At 44.2% G+C, this 20,553-nt stretch overlaps 1 protein-coding gene across 1 annotated transcript in view; it reads left to right on the forward strand.

The window, feature by feature from the left end:
• Positions 1–1,551: 1,551 nt before the first annotated feature.
• The window catches only part of HIF1A (hypoxia inducible factor 1 subunit alpha), a 31,640-nt gene continuing 12,638 nt past the window's right edge, over positions 1,552–20,553 (forward strand). The window contains exons 1-4 of the mRNA XM_064713456.1: positions 1,552–1,801; positions 17,031–17,221; positions 18,149–18,294; positions 18,389–18,473. Coding sequence (XP_064569526.1) covers positions 1,767–1,801; positions 17,031–17,221; positions 18,149–18,294; positions 18,389–18,473 — 457 coding nt within the window. The 5' untranslated portion in view covers positions 1,552–1,766. The remainder of the gene's footprint in view (positions 1,802–17,030; positions 17,222–18,148; positions 18,295–18,388; positions 18,474–20,553) is intronic.

Below are 20,553 nucleotides of genomic sequence, written 5' to 3' on the forward strand. Positions count from 1 at the left end.
TGCAAACTGAATAGTCTCCTAAGGTTCAGCGCCAGATGGTCACTTGAAGTCCTTGCTAGTGGGAACCCAGAAGATGTAAAGGAACCCCTGAGCTCTGTGGGGTCACTCCACCTGGAACTGTGCCTTTCCTGCCTCCCCAGAGTGCTCACCCATACATGACCCTGACAGAACTAAGGCTTTTAACCTTAAATGTGTGTGCTCTGCCCCAGTTTTCCTCTCCTTGCTCTCCCATGGCTGCATCCTGGCTCCTGATCCAGGAGGCCACTCGCCTATGTGGCCATGTCAGTGCCAGGTGAACACTGTCCAGCCCCTCCTGGACAGTGGTTAGCAGGAGCTCCTGGGGCTCTCACGGGAGCAGTGCCTGAGGCCAGGATTGCCATGGGGGGAGCAGGGAGAGGAAAAATGGGCACAGGCACTGGGGTGATGGCATTGGATCTGGGCCAGCCTGGGTGGGTAGCAGGGAAGGAAGGCAGACGGGTCACAGTGCCTTGGCACAGCCCTGGTCCAACCTCCTGGCTCTGCTCTTGGGTTTGGTTTGGGAAGTTGTAAAACTTGCTCGAAATGTGCTTAATTACCTGTCAGTTCCCCCTTTGGGCTGCCTGGCTGTGGAGCTGACTGCTCCCTTTAATTAATGTGAGGTTCTGAACCCTTTAACTGGAAATGGACTAGAAAATGTCTTGTGAGGAGTGGCTGTGGGAGTTGGGTTTGCTTCGTCTGAAGAAGAGGAGTCTCGGGGGGGCTTCATCACTATCTAAAACTCACAGAGAGGAGGCTGTAGGGAGGTCTCTGCTGCCGTGGCAGGACAGGAGGACATGCTCTTAAGGCAAGACAGGGGAGATCCAGATTAGATAACACAAAAAATAAAAATGTCTCTGTTAGGATGGTCAGGCATTGGAATAGGCTGGTGCTGGAATCCCCGTCCCTGGAGGTGTTTAAGAGGTGCTGGGGGATGTGGGTTAGGGGCAGTCTAGGTGGATGTTTGAACTGGATGATCTGAAAGGTCTCTTCCAACCTCGATGACTCTAAACATACTGGGTTTTTATTCTACTACGACACCTTTGGGAGAGGCAGCAGAGTCAAGCATCGAACAAAGTTATATGAGAAAGGAAAAAAGGAGATAAAGAAAGGACTAGCTCCTGGCGCTGTGCCCACGGGGGTGTGATCTGTGGCAGGATCCGCGCGGGCGGTGCTCGGAGCGGAGCGGGCCAGGTCGAGCCGAGCCGAGCCGAACCGGGCTGGACTGGGCTAGGCTGGGACTAGCTCCCCCGGCTGGCGCTGTGGGGCCGGTGCTGTGGGGCCGATGTAGGGCCGGCCGGGCCGAGCTGGGCTGAACCGGGCAGGACTGGGCCGGGACGAGCCCCCGCCGGCGGGCACTGTGAGGCCAGCGCTACGGGGCTGGTGTTGTGCGGCCGGCGCTATGGGGAGGCTGCTGTGGGGCCGGCGTTGTGGGGCCGGCCGTGCCCGGGCCCGCCCCGCACGCAGCGCCGCACGTGAGGCGCCGGCCCCCGCCCAGCTGAGCGCTCAGCTGACCCCGCGCGCAGGGGCCGGGCCGCGCCGCCGCTCCTCACTGGCGCAGCGCGGGCCCCGCGCCGCGCCCGCCGCCGCCGCGCCCGCACCTCCCGCAGCCTGTGCCCCGATGCTCTGAGCCCGCGCGGCCCCAGACCCGGCCAGCGCCGCCATCTCTCCGCGCCCCTTGGCGGCCATCGGAGCCGCGGCCGCCTCGCATCCAGGGAGCCGGCGGGAGGAGGAGAAGCCATCCCGCCGCCATGGACAGCCCCGGCGGCGTCACCGACAAGAAGAGGTACCGATGCCGCGCCGCCCGCCCCCCGCCTCTCCCCCGCTCGCTGCTGCCGGCCCCCGCCGCCCCCTGCTTTGTTACCGCCACCCCCTCCTCGGCCTCTTCCCCTCTGCCCTCCCCGCGCTCCCCCGGCCCGCGGAGCGCTCCGCTCTTCCATTCCTCCTTCTCCTTCTCGTCCACGTCGCCATTTTGTCGGCGGGGGGAGCGGGCCGGGGCTCGGGGCTGGCGGCGGGGCCGGGGGTGAGGTGCCCGGTGTCGGCCGCGGTGCCGGGGAGCGAGCCGGGGGCTGCTCCGCTCCGGGAAATGAGCGGGCAGGGATTGATCGTGCCCCGTGCCCGGCGCGCTCCGAACCCGCCGTGCCCCGGCTTTGTGCGGAAAAGGGCCGGTTCGCTATCTGGAGATATTAAGCTTTAAATAAAAAAATCCCCAAAAGTCGCGTTGGGGAGGTGTAAGAGGAGTGGGGAGGGGGAGCGGATGGACAATGTGAGTTGAGAAGTATGAATAATTCACCGAGGATTGTAAGCGCAAATTAGAGGAGAGGGGGGGGAATAAAAGCCTTAAAAGCCTTTGTTAGGCGGTGAAGTTTAAGGAGCCGGGGGGCTCGGGTGAGCCGGTCCCGGCGGTGGGGCTTTGTGGGGGGATTAATTGCCTTCTTCGCCATCTGCAGAAGGCTTGTTTATATGGCTATCGATACCTTTTCTCGGCTTTTAATTCTTCGAGATGGGTTTTGCCTGCCCTTGTATGCGAGGGTCATCTGAGCAGGTTAAGCGCTCTGAGTGTTACAGCGTGTAAGTTGTGTCGGGAAGGAGCCGTGGGCGGGTTGTAAAATGGATGGTGAGCTTTGTGCCGAGCGGGGAGCTCCGGGAACACCGGCACCGGGAGCGCCCGGACAGCACCGGCTGCCTTGGAGCGCCCTGGGAGCCGCGGCCGGGCTGCGGTGGGGGAGAAGCGGCTCTGGGTGCAGAGAAATCCCGACACGGGGGCACCCCGGGGTGGCACTCGGCCTCCGGCTGCTCTGCTCTGCCGGATGGCTCTTGGGAAGCCTGTGAGAAAATGTTGCAACCAAAATGATTAATCTGCGCTTTGCTCTGATGCCCTAATTTAGTGGCAAGTCTGGGAAAGGGGCTTTGAGACTTGTTTCCCGATACTTTTTTTTTAATTGTTGTTTCTTATTGGTATTTTTTTTGTCTTTTTAGTTTTTCTTTTGCCCTTGAGCATTTGTTATTTTTTACTTACCGTTCTGCCCCACTGGAGGACTTTTATTTTTTTTTATTATTGAAATTCCCTTATCCTGGATGTAATCTGCTTTCTTCAGAATGCAAGAATGAGTATGCAAAGCTTATCCTTCCTTCCTAAAGGCAGAGCTTAAGAAAGAGAATTTGTTGTTTTCTGTTTCCTGCAGACAAAGTTCAAAGTCGGGAATGTTTCTTATAAAGGGATATTCCCCTTACTCCTGTTGTAGGGTTTTAATGGAAAACATAAAGCTGTGTCTGTGGTACATTCATCCTGGGGGCTGTGGATGTACACTTGAGTGAAGATGGCTAAGCAAAAAAAGGAAGGATGTGAGCTCAGCAGAGAGCTTCATGGAAATATCAAGCATTTCTCAAAAAGCTGGGTTGTTTTTGTAGGGTTTAGGTTTAATAGTGTCCATATTCAGGATACCTTGAAGGGAGAAGTCCTTTATGTCCTGTTCTTTATCATCTTTGATGATAAAACTTTGGCTAATTGTATATACAGTACACCTCAATTTTGGCATGGGTTAAGATTCTTTTATTCCTTGCCTCTCCCTCTGCTTGTATGTGGATAGTGTTTATCTCTTGATAGTTAATGTAAAGCTTGTTGTTTACTTAATTATATGCTGTGAGATTCAGAAAATATGGAATTTGCCCGAGTTTGTCTTAGTCTTTAAAGTGAAATTTGGTCACAGCAGTATCTGGAGGTGTGGGTTTTTCTACTGGCCTGTTGAGTCCATTTTCTGATGTGGTTCCAAGCTTCTCATATATGCAGAGGGGTCAAGACTCCCTAAGAAATCAAGTATCAGCACCATGATTAGATACTGAATTATTTGGGTTTTAGCCATTCTTCAGTAGTTGTATCACTTTGATGTGCTCCTGGGATTTCCCCCAGGTGCTGCAAGGACAGCGTTTCAGTGCGTGGAGTGGGTGAAACAGAGTTGTTGGGAGCTTTGTGTGCTCATCATTGACTCTCATTTGAGCCACATTTAAGGTTTTGGTGAGAAGTGTGAGATTTTCCTCAATATTCTTTTAGCAAACTCCAGCGTGCAGATGGCTGATGCAATGAAAAGCTTTTCTTCAGGTCTGTGCTGTGGCATGGCACTATTAGCAGAGGAATTTTGGTGCCTTTTTAAGTCAATGAGCCATTTAGGGTTATGGGTTAGTCCTTACTTTGGTAGTGGCTTGCAGCTGGTAGCTAACCCAGATTCATTTTTCTAGTGTGCTGTAAGTCTTTATAGCATAAAATACATATTCTAATGCCATAGGTGTGAAATAAAAATGAGTGGTTTCTGGAGTATTCAGTCTGGGTTTTAAGATGGTATAAGCCAGTGAAAATTAATAATAAAATTAATATGAGTGCCTTGCAGAAGAACTTCAGCTTCTCGCTTTCTCAGAGTTGGGCCTTGAAACTTATTTTCTTAGTGTCTAAAGGGGATGATTTGGAAGACATGGGGTTTCCTGCTGGATTTTTGCCACCGAAGTCCAGCTCCAGAATCGGTTTGAGAAGGCTGTACCCTGTGCTGATGGCTCTGAGGGGCAGTGGCTGCCCCTGTTTATTCTCAAACCTGTGTGAGGTCTTTAGGATTGTCTGTGCCGCCGCTTTTGTCTGGTAATTTCTCTCAGCGCTGGGGGAACTGAGCCACCCTTGCTGGAGTCGAAAGTGAATACAAAACCCTTTTGTGTAATCCGGGCTGTAAGAAGAGGAGGAATCTTTCAGTAAATCTCCTGTAGAGTCTCCCCACAGGTATGGGGAAGGCTCAGTGGTTTCTGGCTCACAGAACAGTGGTTTTTCTGCTTTCTGGATTTTTCTGGATTGTTTGCCTTGCCATACAACTTACCTGTGTTGTCTGTTCTTTGCACTGCCTCAAACATGAAAAGTTTTGTGAATTCCTTTAACAAAAATGACCAGAACTGGTTTTTCAGTGCCCACTAAAGATGAAGGGGACAGCATAGTGCTACTGCCCGTCTTCTTCATCATCAAGGCACCGAAAATCAGGGAAGAACAGCTGTGGAGGATTTGCTTATTGCAGAAATTTTCCATAATTTTGCTCTGCTCGTGCTTTGGTTCCATTTATCAGTGAATGTCTGATAATTTGTCAGTGAGCTGATGGAAGCAGCAGGAGGGTTTTCTGGTTTTTGTTTACAGTCATGCTTGCTTTGCCCTTTAAAACACAGTGTCTGCAGTCTGGGTCTCTTGGTTGGGGTGCCTGAAATACCAATAACCAGTCCATGCTTAGCTAAGAGAGCTGCTGCAGCTGTGATGGTCCAGGTTGTCGGGGATCTGTAACACGGTGATGTGATAGTGAGAGGTTTTTCTTTGAAACCCTTTCAGGCTTTTCTAGCAATTCAACCTTCTGTTGAAAAGCTTTTCCTTTCCTGGAGGCACATGCTGGACCACTTTTGGAAGGTGTAGGGGGTAACAAATGTAGCTTCACGCTCTTATCAGCATCCTAAGTGTGGCACTTAAGTCAACTGTTGGTTTAAAGGTGGAGGTGTGAAGTGGATAATCGATTTTATTCTCTCATTTAATTGCCATCCCCATCTGCTGGTTGGTTTCTCTCTTATCAGAAGTGCCCATCAAGGGTTTACCTGGGTTAGGCTAAGGTGGCATGCCCTTAGTGAGCCTTGAGGAGCTGTGCCACGCTGTCCTGCTGCTGCCACCAGAGGAGACCACGCTGCTGTCACGGGTGCCATGCGTGAATTCCCCTGCAGGTGATTGCTTCTCCCCTGCACCTTGTGCAAGCAGCTGTAGACTTTATTCCTCCCTGTCCTTGAACTATAATGCCTCGAGTTTGTGTCTGGCTCCAAGACTCTGATTGCTGATGGTGAAGTGGAATAAAAAACAATTAGTCAATAAATATTAATAACGTTGTCAAATGTCAGTGATGTTGCAGTGTAAACCCAAAACCCCTAAGATTGTGCGTGTTCCTGTTGGTGTGGTTCCAGCCTGGGAGCCTGGAGGACTCTTGCTGAGCCTGTGTGACACTGGAGTGAATTCTTGGATGTGTTCATGTTGCTCAATAGTAATATACTGGATTTCAAATAGGCTCACATGAGATTTTTGATATTAAAGGGGACATTGAATGACAGAAGCTGCTGATTTTTAAAAATTTTTTTTTTTTTTTTCACTATCAAAGAGAATTTGGCAGTATTGATTTATTCCTAAAGAGCTTTGGTGTTAGGACATTCCAACAAAGTAAGTTTTACCTGGTTGTAGAGTTTGCATGGCTAAGTAAAGCCAGGAGGGAATCCCACATGGTTTAGTGGTGGTGTACAAGAGCATCAAGCTTTTCCTGATGGTACTTCCAAGGAGATGCAAATACCAATTGAATTACAAGATGTGTTCTTTAAAAAACAAGCAGATTCAAAACAAAAACAAATCTTGCAAGAGCTTTACAAGAAGGCACAGTAACCCATACCTGTTCCTAGTAAACTGGTGTCCAAAAGGAAGGAATGTTCCAGATTATTGCACCTTTTATCTTCACACACACAGTTATATGGACAGGTGTTTACATGCCTCAGAAAAACCACCTAGGTAATGCATGGAAAGAACTTGGACCTTAATCATCTGTTCATGTTATAACAGCCCTTTGCCTTTTGAATTTGAGAAAGTCTGAGAATTTGAGCCTCTCCTGAGAAATTTCCTTTGTGTTAGAGGGGATGGAAGAGAATGCAGGAGAATCTGAGTTTTCCACTGAGGGCTGCTCTGAAATGGGACAGACAGGGAGGTTTTGTGATGCTGGAGACTACAGGAGAGAGGATGAGCCTTTGCACTTTAGTGACTGAAAATTCAAGGAAGATACAAGTTTCCAAATCACCATTGGACATGAAGCCTGTTGAGGTTTTTCTCTTCTGAGTCTCTGCTATTTAGCTTGGAATAAAAATCTCTACCAAAATTACATTCTGAAATCATTAGGAGCATGGAATGAAGTGAATGCATGCCAGAATATGTATTTTGTGAATGCAGTTTATGTAGGTGATGAACATGAGGGTTCTTTGATGTGGAGCCACAGCCTGGGTTGAAGCTGTGCCTGTTCATTCCAGCCCTGGCGTTGGGTTTGAGAACTCAGAGAAAGTGCATTGATAAAGAGCAGTTTCATTATGGGCATCATCTGTCCTTTCTCCCTGTTGAAGTCTGATAACACTGGGGCTAGTACAGAAATGTAGCCCTTTAAAAGCTTGAGATGTTTTAGTAGCAAGAAATTCAAAATGGCTTTGCTGGCACTGGAGAAGAACTGGTGCTTCAGGATGGTCCACTGTAGTTCCTTAAAGACACCAAAGCTTAAATGTGTGTGTTAGCAGAGATACTGTGCAGCTTCTGTTTAATTTGGTGTCAATGAATGCTCCTTAAGCATTTTGAGAAATGTTACAACAAATCTTTTAACTCACTGCATTGAAATAGAGCCTGAACTTCAAGTGAAGAATTGAGGATACTGAATCAGCAGCACTGATTATAATTACAACAGTGGAAGGTTTTACCAAGCAACTAATTTAATAAACATTTTGACTTGATATGTAATAATCCTGGAAATGTTACCTGGAAAAGATGACCTGTTTTTTTACCAGAATGAGTTCTTTCATTGTCAATCCTAAACCAAAACTAGACTGATGTCACTTTATGGAAATGTGTGCATTTCAAGAAGCTAAAGGATTTGAGGCCAAGCCTCCTGTTTTTGCTCACAAATGAGAATAGTAAATGACTGTTATGATAGAAAGGGAGTTATTAAAGGCTTACCTCCTTATGTTTGCTTCTTGTTCACCTCCTTTGGAGGACATAAAGTAATCCACATCAGATATAAAGGCTGCAGCCTCCACTAGCAAAACTAAAGAAAGGAATGGTTTAGCTGGGGATGGGAATTTTGGTGCTCAGTCCTTCAAAAAGGACTTTTTCCTTGCACCCTATTGAGTCTATTGGATGCTGAGCTGACATTGCTGCAGGCTTTTTGTCCTAGCTATTGTTGTAAATGTTTCTCTTGACTGCTTTGTGGTCTGCTCTTTATTCACAGAGAAAAATAAAACTTGATATCTCTTCTGCTATTTTTCCCCCCTGTTCTTAAAAACCTTTGATTTCAAAATACGCTATTAACTGAAGGCAGTTGAGGAACTTGAGGTGAAGGGATGAAACTTGGATGGAAGCAATGAGGGAAAATGTCCAGCCTCCAATCTTGAAAACAAAATGCAGTGAACAAAACAGAAGATACATTTTAATGCCACGATTTAGACTAAAATTAGTTACTTTATCAAGAGTCTGCATCTGTCTGAAGGTAGACCAGTTCTTAGCTAAAACATTGTTTACTGAAAGCCTGACAGATATCTTGGGGATATGTTTTGCATCATTTTTTGTGATCTTGATAGAAGCAAAAGCAGAAGGGCTGAAGGGAGGAGAGCACTTAGTGTCTAGTTCTGTCAAGCCTGTGTTCAGATATCTCTTTTGAATAGCTCTGATTTTTCTGTAATAATAAACACAATTTTACTACCATGTACCTTTAATCCTGAAGGGTAAAGCACAACTAATTAAGGAAAAAATATTCAAGAAAAAGCCAAATAACTTAGCTGAAAAAAAAAAATCTTATATGCCACCACTGTATGCCATGTGGTTATTTTAAACCAGTATATTACAATGCAAAGGTAAACTCTGTGTGGGTTACACTGTATAGTAAGACATGATAGAGTCACTTCACCATGATCTAAATTAGAAATGACAATATTGAAGCTTTTCCCTTCTTACATTTCTGTGTGGGGAGGTAGTTGGGGTTTCAGGTCAATCCAAGGCCAAATGCAGGTGATGGATGGGCTTGTCAGGGTGGTGCTGCGGTGGGTTCAGGCCATTAGGGCTGTGCTGCTGGCTCTGTGCTGGGCTTTGTCTGTGGGATGGGTGTTTATCTGGATTTGTGGGGGAAGGCTTCTCTAGGTGAGCTGAGAGAGTCTCCTCTCGCTGCCTCTCCCTCTCTCATTTTGCAAACACTGCTGGCTTTCAGAGCATTTGTGCTGCTGTGGCTAATCCAGGCTGAGCTGCCTGCCTGCTCTCCTGATTTGTTAGAGTTTTATCAGTTAGGGGTTTGTTTTGGTGGTAGTCAGGCTATGGGAAGTGCCTGTAACTATCCTCATGTGTAGAAAATGGTTTGAATTGCTGTGTTAGAAAGAAATACACAAAGGAATGATTTTTGTGGTGTCGTTTCTGCTTGGATATGACATTAGTTTCTGCAGTTAAATCTCTTTTGAACATTCATACTGTATGTAAGGAATTTCTGAGTTCTTTTCCTGAGCTGGATTAGTGGGCTGTGATGTTCATTAATTCATGAAGGGCAAGACTTTCTTCTGTATAATCACATGCTTCTGATTACACACAAGGTTTGGGTGTGGGGTTTTTTTTTTTCCTTCACAAGAACTCTCTACACAGACTAGAACATAAGAACTAGTAAATAAAATTGGCCATAAAGCAATAATACTTTAACAGGAAATCACGTCAGAGCAAGGTGGGTCAAAGCAATAACTCCAACCCATAGAGAACTGGCAGTGAGAGACTGCAGTAATTCTGTGGGGCTGCAATAGGAGGAAGGAGCACCCCTCCCAAGCAATTTGGAAAAAGTTTGCCTGCTGAGGGCTGGACAGTCTGGGCTGCTGGTCAGGACAGACAAGTGTGTCACTGCAGGGCTGGGAGGGAGAGGGAATGGGGCTCTCGGGGCCATGTTGGTGTGGGTCTGTCTCAGGGCCTGATAGATGGTGCTGACACTGCAGCTCTGTCCCTCCTTATTGAAGCTGATCAGCTCCTGAGGTCCCCTATACCTAAATAACTGGATTTGAGTGGTAAAAACTATAAACCAGTTTTTTATATGAAGTTGTCAATAGAGCAGTTCCACTGTTTTAGCTTCTCCTTTCCACTGAGGAATAATTTAGCAAGTATCATGGCTAGCAGCTCTGGACAAAACACACATCTTACAAACAAAAGTGAATGTGTACTCAGCACAGTCAGGAGAGTAAATTTTGTCCTGACACTCTGGCTGTAGGTGAGGGTGGCTGGTGGGACAAGCCCAGGGCTGAGCCATGTGCTCTCCACATGGACACAACTGGTTATTCTGGGTATGGCTGCAAACCAGGAGCTGCCCCTGTGTCCTGTTCAGCTGTGCTGCCAGAAACACCTTGCTTAGGCTGGGCCTGGAAAGGTGACCAAGTTTTATACCAACCTCAGGAATGCATTCAGCCTTAAAATTAAACGTGAGACCGCTTGCAGGTCTGCTTTCTAAAGTTCTACTTTCTACAGGTCCAACACCATCCTGATGCCATATACTTTTAGTATATTGCTGTGTTGTAATATTTACATCTCTTTTTGGTGGGATGAAGAAAAAAAAATGAAGCTGTATTATAGTGGATATAGTTTTTGTGACTCCATTTCTAAGCCAGGTGTTTCCTAGAGTAATTTTACAGTCTGAGAGGAGAGATTGGTACTTGCATGGAAATATTATTTGAATCTTTTACTGGCAAATGGTGGCAATTAATGGCAGAACTAAAAACTAGTTAAAGCTCAAGAAGATGTTACCAGATTTGAAACACATTAATAATTAGGATTTCTTGTTTTCTACAATGTATATATCTATGAAACTTCAGGAACAAATAATATGATAAATACAAAGTCACTTGCTTGAAGAAAGCAAATTTAAAGAGAAAAATGTGAATTGCTATTGGAAGATGTTTATATTTTATAATGTTCTCACAACCTGTATCGAGAAAGATGAGCCTGAGTTAATTAATCATGCACAAGTTATTTTACATGGGAACTGAAAACACCTCTAGAGTAAAATGTACCTGATTAGAGAAATAGTAAATTTGAATGGGAGAAAAATCTGTGCCCATAGCAAAGTGAAATAAAGGAAACCTCTTGATTTTAATTTTTTTTTAAAAATCAAATAATATGTACACAGTATAAAAATTTTCTTATACTGGGTGGTGATTTTAAAAGCTAGAAGGACACAAAGTTGACTGCTACACATTTTAAGTTCTGTCCATTGACCATTTTTTATCTAAGTATCTTCAACCAAAATTTACCAGTTACGGGTGGTATTTTCCAGGGTTGGTGTTTTTTCGTTTGGTGTTTTTTTTGGTTTTTTTTTTGTGGGTGTTTTGTTTTGTTTTTGTCTATTTGCCATTGGTAAATAAGGAGGAACAGGCCAACTTATATGTGGTGATTGATTATTTTTCAGTCAAGGAGGTGAAAAATTGGGGCTGCATTTAGAGAATTGGGGGCTCACTTGTAGGAATTTGCTGTGGAGGGGTCTTTGGGCTGGTTTGGGGATTGATGTGATATTTGGGAGGTGCTGTGGCCCACATGGTTTGTGTGACCATGGGGACAGGAGCTGCACACTCAGCAGAGAGGCCAATTTTAACATCTGTGCCTGGTGGCACGGGGTTGCTGCTGGTGTGTTTGCTCTCAAGGCTCTTGGGCAAATGTCGCTGTACAATTTTGTTTCTATTCTGTGATTTGAGGCAAGGAGTGGGAGTCTGGGTTATATCCTTCAGCTGAGCTCTTGGTTCAGCTGCAGTGAGTCCTGTTTGTGAAATACCCTTTTGCTCTGGTCTGTAACTGAAATATCTTCTGGAGCTCAGATTTTATTCAGCTATTGCAAATAAACATCTCTTATATATAAGAAGTGCTATTGGGTTTGAAGGGGTCAGTGAAACTGCTTTCAGTGAGCTCTCATGGATAACATGCTTATGATTCTCTGCTTCTGTATTCTCTGGTAGAAATACAAAATGCAAATTAATGTCTGGCACTGAAATTGTGCAGGAAAAATCAGACCTGCAAATGCATGCAATTTCCTGTCCAGCACGGGCATTTCTGATATTTTCATTGCATGTATAATCCACTCAGCAGCTGAGGTTTTCTTCAGGCTCTTGAGGTGTTTTTGTTTCCTGTCAGACTGAGAGCAGAAGGCTGCAGTACAGCTCTGAAGTTTGGGGTTTGTTTCAAATGGAGAATGTTTAAATTGTTTTAAATTCTCCTTTTCTGCAGAATGATCTTTCTATTGAGATCATGAACTTTACATGGGGGCAGCTCAAAAAGAACAGATAAGAGAAGTGATATGATTTGTTTAAACTGATTTTGTGGCACTTCACATCTCACTGTTTCAAATCTCCTTCCCTGAGCTCCCTTTCCTTCCCCTCTGGTGAGGAGAGTGCTCACTTTGGAAATAGGTTTTCTTTACAGGAATTCAGTGTCATTTAATTGACTACACAGAAAATTGTGAGCAGCTACACATGCTGATGTGTGTTGTTTAATTTACTTTATGCAATTGTAACAAAGCTTTGAGTAGTTGCAATAGCAAAGAATTTTTTTTTTTTGTTTGGTGGCATCTCAATGTTGAGGCAACAATGACTTCACTTGGTAATTAAACCTCATTTGTGAAAGACCTTTTCCCTATTAATTTGATCCATTAAAGAAACGCTCTTTGAAGCTGGTAGTTAATCTTCCTATTTAAATGGCTGGGTTTTACTCAGATTGGTTACAGCTTAGGTTTAAATAGCAGCTAAAAATAGCCAACTGTTGTGCTGTACAGTTTAAACATCTATCTATAGTAGCAGCCTTTCTAGAAAGGAAACATGTAGTAAAAGGGAGAGGAGATGCTGCCACTCAGGCAGCACTGAGTGGTTCCAACATCCCCTTTTCCTTGGGTTTTGCCCATCAGCTCCAGCTGGCAGCACTTGATGATCTTACTCTGGGATTAATTTTTAACAGAAAGCACTATGGGCTGGATTTGAGCAGCGTTTCAGTTGGTAATTAATAATTCAATGGCTGGGAGAAGTTTTGACTGTTCCTGCTGAAGGCTGCTGCCAAGGGTGCTAAAACCGGGCCAAAATCTGGAAACCACCCAAAATATGTTCAAGAACATTAGGCTGTCAGAAAGAAAATACAAGGGCTGAAATCCCAACTTGTGAGGTTATTGTCTGTTTTCATCTCTTGAGTGCCCTGTGTGATTCACACAAGCCTGACAAACCTGTGGACTTGAAGTGCTCAGCTTGATTGCCAAAGCAGGGGAGTTTTAACTTAAAAGTGTCTGCAGTTGTAAAGGAAACAGTGACAAAGCTGCAGCAATCTGGGTGGATTCAGCCATTTACTTCCAGTAATTCTCTCTTGAGTTTTTGTTGTAGGATGAACATTTTGCCTGTGAAGGGCTCTTGAATGAGTGGCTAAAAAATATCAAAATTGTAAAGGTGAATCTGTCTAAGGCAACAGAATTTCTTGTGCTGCTGTTACAGTTTCAGCTGGGATGGAGTTAATTTTCTTCCTAGCAGTTGGTGCAGGGCTGTTTTGGAGAATAATGCTGACAGCACACTGAGGTTTAGCTGTTGTTGCACAGTGCTTTCCCAGAGTTAAGGACTCTCAGTTTCCCTTGCTGTGCCAGTGAGGAGGGGCACAGGAAGGCAGGAGGGGACACAGCCAGGACAGCTGGCCTGGACTGACCAAACAGACATTCCAAAGCTCAGAGTGAGCTGGGAGAGGTGGCTGGGAGGTGCTGGTCCCTGCTCTGGGACAGGCTGGGCATCAGTCAGAGGGTGAGTGAGCAATTGCATCGAGCATCACTTGTCTCTCTTGAGTCTTGTTTCTTCCTTTATTGTATCCCTTGTCACTGCAATTATTATTTGTTTCAATTTTTAAACTGTTTTTAAGTTGACCCATGGGTTTTACCTTCACTGCAGTTTTCCTCCCCATGCCACAAGGGTGGGACAGGTAGTGAGCAGAGAGCTTTGTGGTGCTCACTTGTGGGCTGGGGTTAAACCACGACAGTTACCTTGAAATACCTTTGGCAAAATAGAATTACAGTGAAATCTGTGGTTCAAGAAAAAGGACAAAGAGAATCCAAGTGATTTTTTTCTCTCCACTCTTAGTTTTCCACCAAGAGAAAAGGTACTTGAGGTCTGTCTTCAGTAATAAATATTAACCAGTCAGGTTAAATAGCTAAAATATTTTTGCAGTATTGTTAAAGGTCAGACTTTTCGTAATGGCTATTTCCAGATATACCTGTATGTCAGGAGCCTCAAGCTGCTCAGACCAAGATATCCATCACTACAACAGGAACACTGTTGTCATAGGGAAATTCAATGTGAAGAAATCTGCAATGTGGGGAAATATTGTCAGATATTTTAGGCTGCCCTTCTGAGGGACATGGGTTTGTATTCACAGGAATCAATGGGACTATTGTGTATGCAGAGTTTTTTAGAACTATAATTCCCACAAGTTAGTTTTCCAAAGATCTTTATTACTATTATGTCAATCCATTAATGTTTCTCATTCCACAGAAATAGTTCTTCTCTGCTGGCAGTGGCAGGAGTAGGAGGAGAGGATGGTGGGCATGGCACACAGTTTTACCAAGTTAGTAGAAAGGAAGGTAATTGTAAAAGAGATTCTGATAGCTTATTCTGTATTTTTCATGGATTATTAAACTTCCCCCATGTGTCAAGGCATTTGTGCTTCCAACATCCAACACAGTATTGTCACATCTGTGTTTCTGCACAAACTAAGCAAGGTTTTTGCTACTGTGGGTACCACAACAGGTAAAGGACTGAAAATGTGTTTTTTGGGTATGTTTTTGCTAACACTGAAGAGAGGAGATACAGGTGAGATATTGGGAAACTCTGAGGGTGGTGAGGCCCTGGCACAGCTTGCCCAGAGCAGCTGTGGCTGCCCCATTGCAGTGTTCCAGGCAGGCTGGATGGGGCTCTGAGCAAGCTGGGATGGTGGAAGCTGTCCCTGCTCACGGCAGGAGGGTTGGAACTGGTTGATCTTGAAGGTCACTTCCAAGCCAAACCATTCTCTGATTCTTTGAATCTGGTTCATTATGTCCCAGGGATCATTAGCTGGTGAATTGTTTTGCTCTGTAATTTGTGGTGCCTCTCACAAGATGTGTGCTAACTAAAGAGGACTTTTGCACAGATCCTCAGACTTAGCAATGTGAACTTGGCAGTGGTAGTAGATGGCTTTTAAGTCTTGTGAAATCTTAAAAAAAGTAATTCCCAAACTGCAGCTGCCTTTTATATCTCAGGTGAATACAAAATGAAGACAGGATGCCTTCAGAAGATTTAAATGCATAAAAAGAAAACTTTAATACAATAATAGTGTGTGGTTTTGTATTGTTAATTTAAAAATAAAAGCACATTTATTTCCTCAGGGATCACAGCACCACTGAGTTCTTTGCATGTGTGAAAAAATTTGTAGCTCCTGTGTGAAAATGTTTAGTTCAAAACTCATCTGACCAAATGCATGAGGCAGAAGTGACCTGGTGTGGGTGTTGGGAAAAGGGGGAATTCTCCCTGTTACTCACAGGCTTAACTGTTTCAGTGCTTTCCCTTGATGAGCTGCTCTTTACCTCATGTTCTGGGTGAGGCAGGTCTACAGAGGCACTGGAAGGAGAATGAGGTATTGTTTTGCAGTGCAGGGGAGACTCTGGAAGGGGCTTTTTTGGAGAATGATGATTCCATGATTCACTCTTAGAATGATTTTGGGGAAGGGACTTTCTGGATTGCTTGAAAAGCAGCATATCTGATGTTAAATGAGTCCCCTTGCTTGTCTGACCTGTTTGTAAGGATGGTAAAAAAGGAAGAACTTGGAGAGTGTGCATGATCCATCATGCTGGAGCATTGAGCTGGAAATTACCTGCTCTGTAATTTGTTGGATGGGCTTGAAGGGTCAGGATTTGGAGGCTGAAAAGGCACCACTCAGGGTATGGGATAAGCAGGAAGGGTTCTTGTTGGAACCCATGACATTCCTCTGGCTGTGCTGGATGGCTTGAGTCCCTGCCAGGGGGATCAGAGACCTTGGCACAGAGCCTGTGCCTTTGATTTTGCCCCATGGAAAAAATTACCAATGTTATATGAGGATTTATAAGCCACAAAAGTTTAAGTATAATGATAGTTAATTTGTCACAGGGTGAAAAGTAGAATTTTGGGGTTTTTAGAATGGGGGCTCAGGGTCCCAAGATGGAGGAATTTGTGCCTTGTCCTTCTTTCTCCTTCTTCCTAGCCTCCATCTTCTGGGTGATGGTGGCATTTTGGATTGGTTTAGAGTAGAAGCTCACTGTCTAACATAGGTGATAGGTATTGGAAAAGAATTGTAAATAAAATACATGTAGTTTTTAGTATAAAAAGACAATACCACCCTGAAGGTGGGCAGTGTGCCACAGACTGACCTGCTGAACAGACCTCAGCAGGTCAGGGAAAGAATGTTATAGATAGCAGAAAATAAACAACCTTGAAAACCAGAACAGAAAAATTCTGACTCCTTCGGTTGCCAGGCTGGGAGAAGAGACTCTGACACATCCAACACAGTATTGTCACACCTGTGTTTCTGCACAAACTAAGCAAGGTTTTGGCCACTGTGGGTAGCACAGCAGGTAAAGGACTGAAAATGTGTTTTTTGGGTATATTTTTGCTAACACTGAAGAGAGGAGATACAGGTGAGATATTGGGAAACTCTGAGGGTGGGGAGGCCCTGGCACAGCTTGCCCAGAGCAGCTGTGGCTGCCCCATTGCAGTGTTCCAGGCAGGCTGGATGGGGCTCTGAGCAAGCTGGGATGGTGGAAGCTGTCCCTGCTCACGGCAGGAGGGTTGGAACTGGTTGATCTTGAAGGTCACTTCCAAGCCAAACCATTCTCTGATTCTTTGAATCTGGTTCATTATGTCCCAGGGACCATTAGCTCGTGAATTGTTTTGCTCTGTAATTTGTGGTGCCTCTCACAAGGTGTGTGCTAACTAAAAAGGACTTTTGCACAGATCCATAGGTTCTGAGTATGGAAGTGTCTCTTTGAAGAACTGATCTCGTTGGAAGACTGTGGCTTTGAATTTAGTTCTGGCAGGGGGCAGAAGTTGATACAAAGAGTTACACTTGCACTTTTAAACTGAATCTTTACATTCTTTAACTTCTAGTTGGCTGGTGGGCAACTTAGTTTCAAAGCCACACATCCCAGAGAGCTCAGTGCCCTGTATAACCCAAAGCTTTGTTTCTCTAGGATTAGCTCAGAACGGAGGAAAGAGAAGTCTCGGGACGCAGCGCGGTGCAGGAGGAGCAAGGAGTCGGAGGTGTTCTATGAGCTGGCTCACCAGCTGCCCCTGCCCCACACTGTCAGTGCCCACCTGGACAAGGCCTCCATCATGAGGCTCACCATCAGCTACCTGCGCATGAGGAAGCTGCTGGATGCTGGTAAGGCACACGTGGCACCCTCTGGGAGGGATATTGAGGAGGAGCGTTTGTAAGGGCTGGCAGCAGTAAAATAAATGAATGTGTTGTTAGATGTGTTCTTGTTCTGGGAGGGTGGGAGAAATCAGCTGTTAGCAATGATTCAGGAAAAATCCACTGTTCTATGGATTTCATTTTTTCCCTTTCTATTCTGGTGATCCTGGTTGTCTCATCACAGCTATAGTGCCCTTTTCAGTCTTATCTGACCCTTCTCCAAAGTTAAATTCCTTCATTTAAACATTTTTCCCCTCTAAACTTGTTTTTTCCAGCTGTGCTTTCTTGACTGTAGGTACTTGGTTCAAGGTTGACTGAGCTAAGTATAGTTGTGTCTCCTTAAAATAAACTGCAAGGAATAGTTTTGTAAATTGTGTTTGTGTGGTGTGCTCCTCTGAAGGTGAAGTCAGCTGAGGATGTGTTGTGTCTGCAGCTCCAACTGCAGGAATATCTGAGTCAGGGTGTAGCCTGTGGCTGATAGCCTGCCATGGGCAGTGTGCTGGTTATTTGTGCTCATGCATGTCTGCCTCTGCTGTGTGGAGGAGTAACTTCAGTAGCCAGACTTGGAAAACTCTCCCAGAAAGCCCCTGAGAGAAGTTTAGAATGCCTTTTTGAGATGGGTAATAAATTTTTAGCCACATAGACCTTTTCGTTAAGGTGGAAGTTTCATTGGTTAATACATAACAGCACAGAGGGTTACTCACTCTGATTTTCTGTGATTTCTGATACCTTTACTAGAGCTTGAAGAATTGAACTGATCATTTATCTAAATGAGTTATACTGGCTTTGATGGTCCTGCAAGATTGACTCCTTGCAGACTGGTGCCAGAAGTCATTCCTGCTGGTAAGTGAAGAATGGCTGGTGTTTGCTTAAACAGAAATGTGTGGCTGCTTGCAGGTGAGCTGGAGACAGAAGCCAAAATGGAGAAGGAACTGAACTGTTTCTACTTGAAAGCTCTTGATGGCTTTGTCATGGTTCTGTCTGAAGATGGGGACATGATTTACATGTCTGAAAACGTGAACAAGTGTATGGGACTCACTCAGGTGAAATACTGACATTTCCTAAGACTATTTCAAAAAGCTGCTCCGTTTTTGTGTGTGTGAAGTTAAACACCCATGTTCCTGTTCATTTTTGCAGTTTGAGTTGACGGGGCACAGTGTATTTGATTTCACTCATCCATGTGACCACGAGGAGCTGAGAGAAATGCTTACACACAGAAATGGTGAGAAAAAGAAAAAAAATTAATTTAATTTACTTATGGATAGTTTCTGTTGGCATTAATACAGTTGGATATCTACCAGGAAGTGGTGTTGAGTTCAAAAGCTAATATGTTTTTATTTCTTAAATCTTAAATTACACCTTGTTGAGAGACACTTAACAATAGGAATCACCAAAATGTTTTGGTTATATCCTAATTATAGAAGAAATATGATTTTTTTTAATCTAACAAAATTAATTACTAAAATTGAGGTTTTGAGGGTTGAAAGAATAAGTGCCTACAGAAATAAAATTAGAGGTAGGTTGAATGAGAATGATTTTAAGCAATTTCTGTAGAGGGACATAGAGAAGCTCAGTTGGTGCATTTGTCTTGGTCTGGCCTTGCCTTTACAGGACAGCTGAGAAGAAATGCTTTCTTCCAGCAAGCTGTGGTGGTATACCTGAGACAAAAAGAAAATACTGTATTTAAATTTTAGGACACCAAGATGCTGATCTGGGAATACTTAAACAGCCCAAAAAAGGGCTTTGGGGTTGATGCTTCTCTGCACCTTTTAATTGGTGCATGAAATTGGTATCTTTTCACAGATTTCTGGCTCTTTTCTCCATCTGAGAGACCAGAACACCGTGTTTACAGTGCTGTGTGCTTTGAAATTTAACAATTACCCACGAATTACAGCTTTTATGTCTTCTAAAGATTTGATAAAGGCTATAAAGACTTGGCAGCCTGCATGTCTCCAAACAAATCTGCTTTACTCGGTAGTTAGAAGCCTAAAATCTGACCTCTGCTTTCTCTTTCATCAAATGAGGTTTATACGGACTCTGAATTCAGATAGGGATAAATTAATAAACCTGACCTCTGCTTTCTTGTGGCACTGTAAATTTTGTTTAAGTCTTATGTTGCCATCCTGTTTAATTCAGTGGAAAGGGCATGATAAGATGCCATAGCATTAAGGGCCTGACTTTGATTTTGTAAGCATTTTGTAAATTTGTCTGCCCTTAGAATGTTTCTAAGGCTAGATGAGACTCTCCCCTGCCTCCCCTTTTGGAATACAGTAATAAATCTTGGGGGTGGGGGAGCAATTTCCCTAAAGCAGTGTTAAAAACCTGCTTTTGTTGCAAAAGCTTATTCTTAAAAATGTCCTATCACTGAGTTTCATGCAAACCATCTCAAGCATGTCTAAATTGGCCAGCCTGGAATCAGATGTCTGGAAACCATTATTACAAAAGCTGTTTTGCAAATGACGTTGGCAGACAGAAGTCTGAATTACAGTAGTAATAGTACATTTTTATATTTATTGGTATTCCCAGGTTGCCTTCTACTGCAGCTCTTACATCAGTGGAATTATTTTGGTTTTGAATTGAGTATTAAATATTCCCCTTTGGGACTGTACAAGTGCAAGTGAATATAAATGCAATTGGCAGAAACAGAACTGCATTCTCATTTTATGAAGCTGCTTTTTAAACTTTCAAAGCTGGCCATTTTAAAAAATAATGTCTGGTGCTGAATCAGACTTGAAAGTTGCTCCATCTTTTGCAGCTGCTTCTAGAAGCAGAGCCACATGCATCAGGACTTGGTAACAGTAATGTTGTGTGATCTTCAGCTATCAATTTCTAGATTGGTTTAACTCTTAAAACTTACTGAATTAAATAAATTTTTGCTGCTTTTGTGAATTCTGCTTTAGTTTCTCCTCCACTTCCTCCATTATCAAGGTTATTTTAAGGTAGCATAAAATATGCTTGAGCCCTTAGTCTTTGCTTCTGCTAGAAGCAATAAATAAGTTTGCATAGAGGCTTTAACATTTTTCTAATGAATTTTGACTGCAGTGCAAGCCACCATGAAGAATTTCATAGCTACTATTGTCTGTGGAGGATGAGAGCAAATTATTGTATAAACTTGTACCAGAAGTGAGCTCATGTGTTCTAAACTTCTCCCTCTGCCACGATTTGGTCCTTGCTCTTCAGCAAGCCTCAGCAAACTGGCTCTTCCACTGCTCCTTCTCCTGGCAGCTGCATTTCCTCCTTGCACACATTGTGAGCTGATGCAGCTCTCCTGATAGCATCATTTACATTTTCTTTGCCCACAA

The sequence above is a fragment of the Zonotrichia leucophrys genome, chromosome 5, assembly GCF_028769735.1.
Source record: "Zonotrichia leucophrys gambelii isolate GWCS_2022_RI chromosome 5, RI_Zleu_2.0, whole genome shotgun sequence".
Taxonomy (NCBI): Eukaryota; Metazoa; Chordata; class Aves; order Passeriformes; family Passerellidae; genus Zonotrichia; species Zonotrichia leucophrys.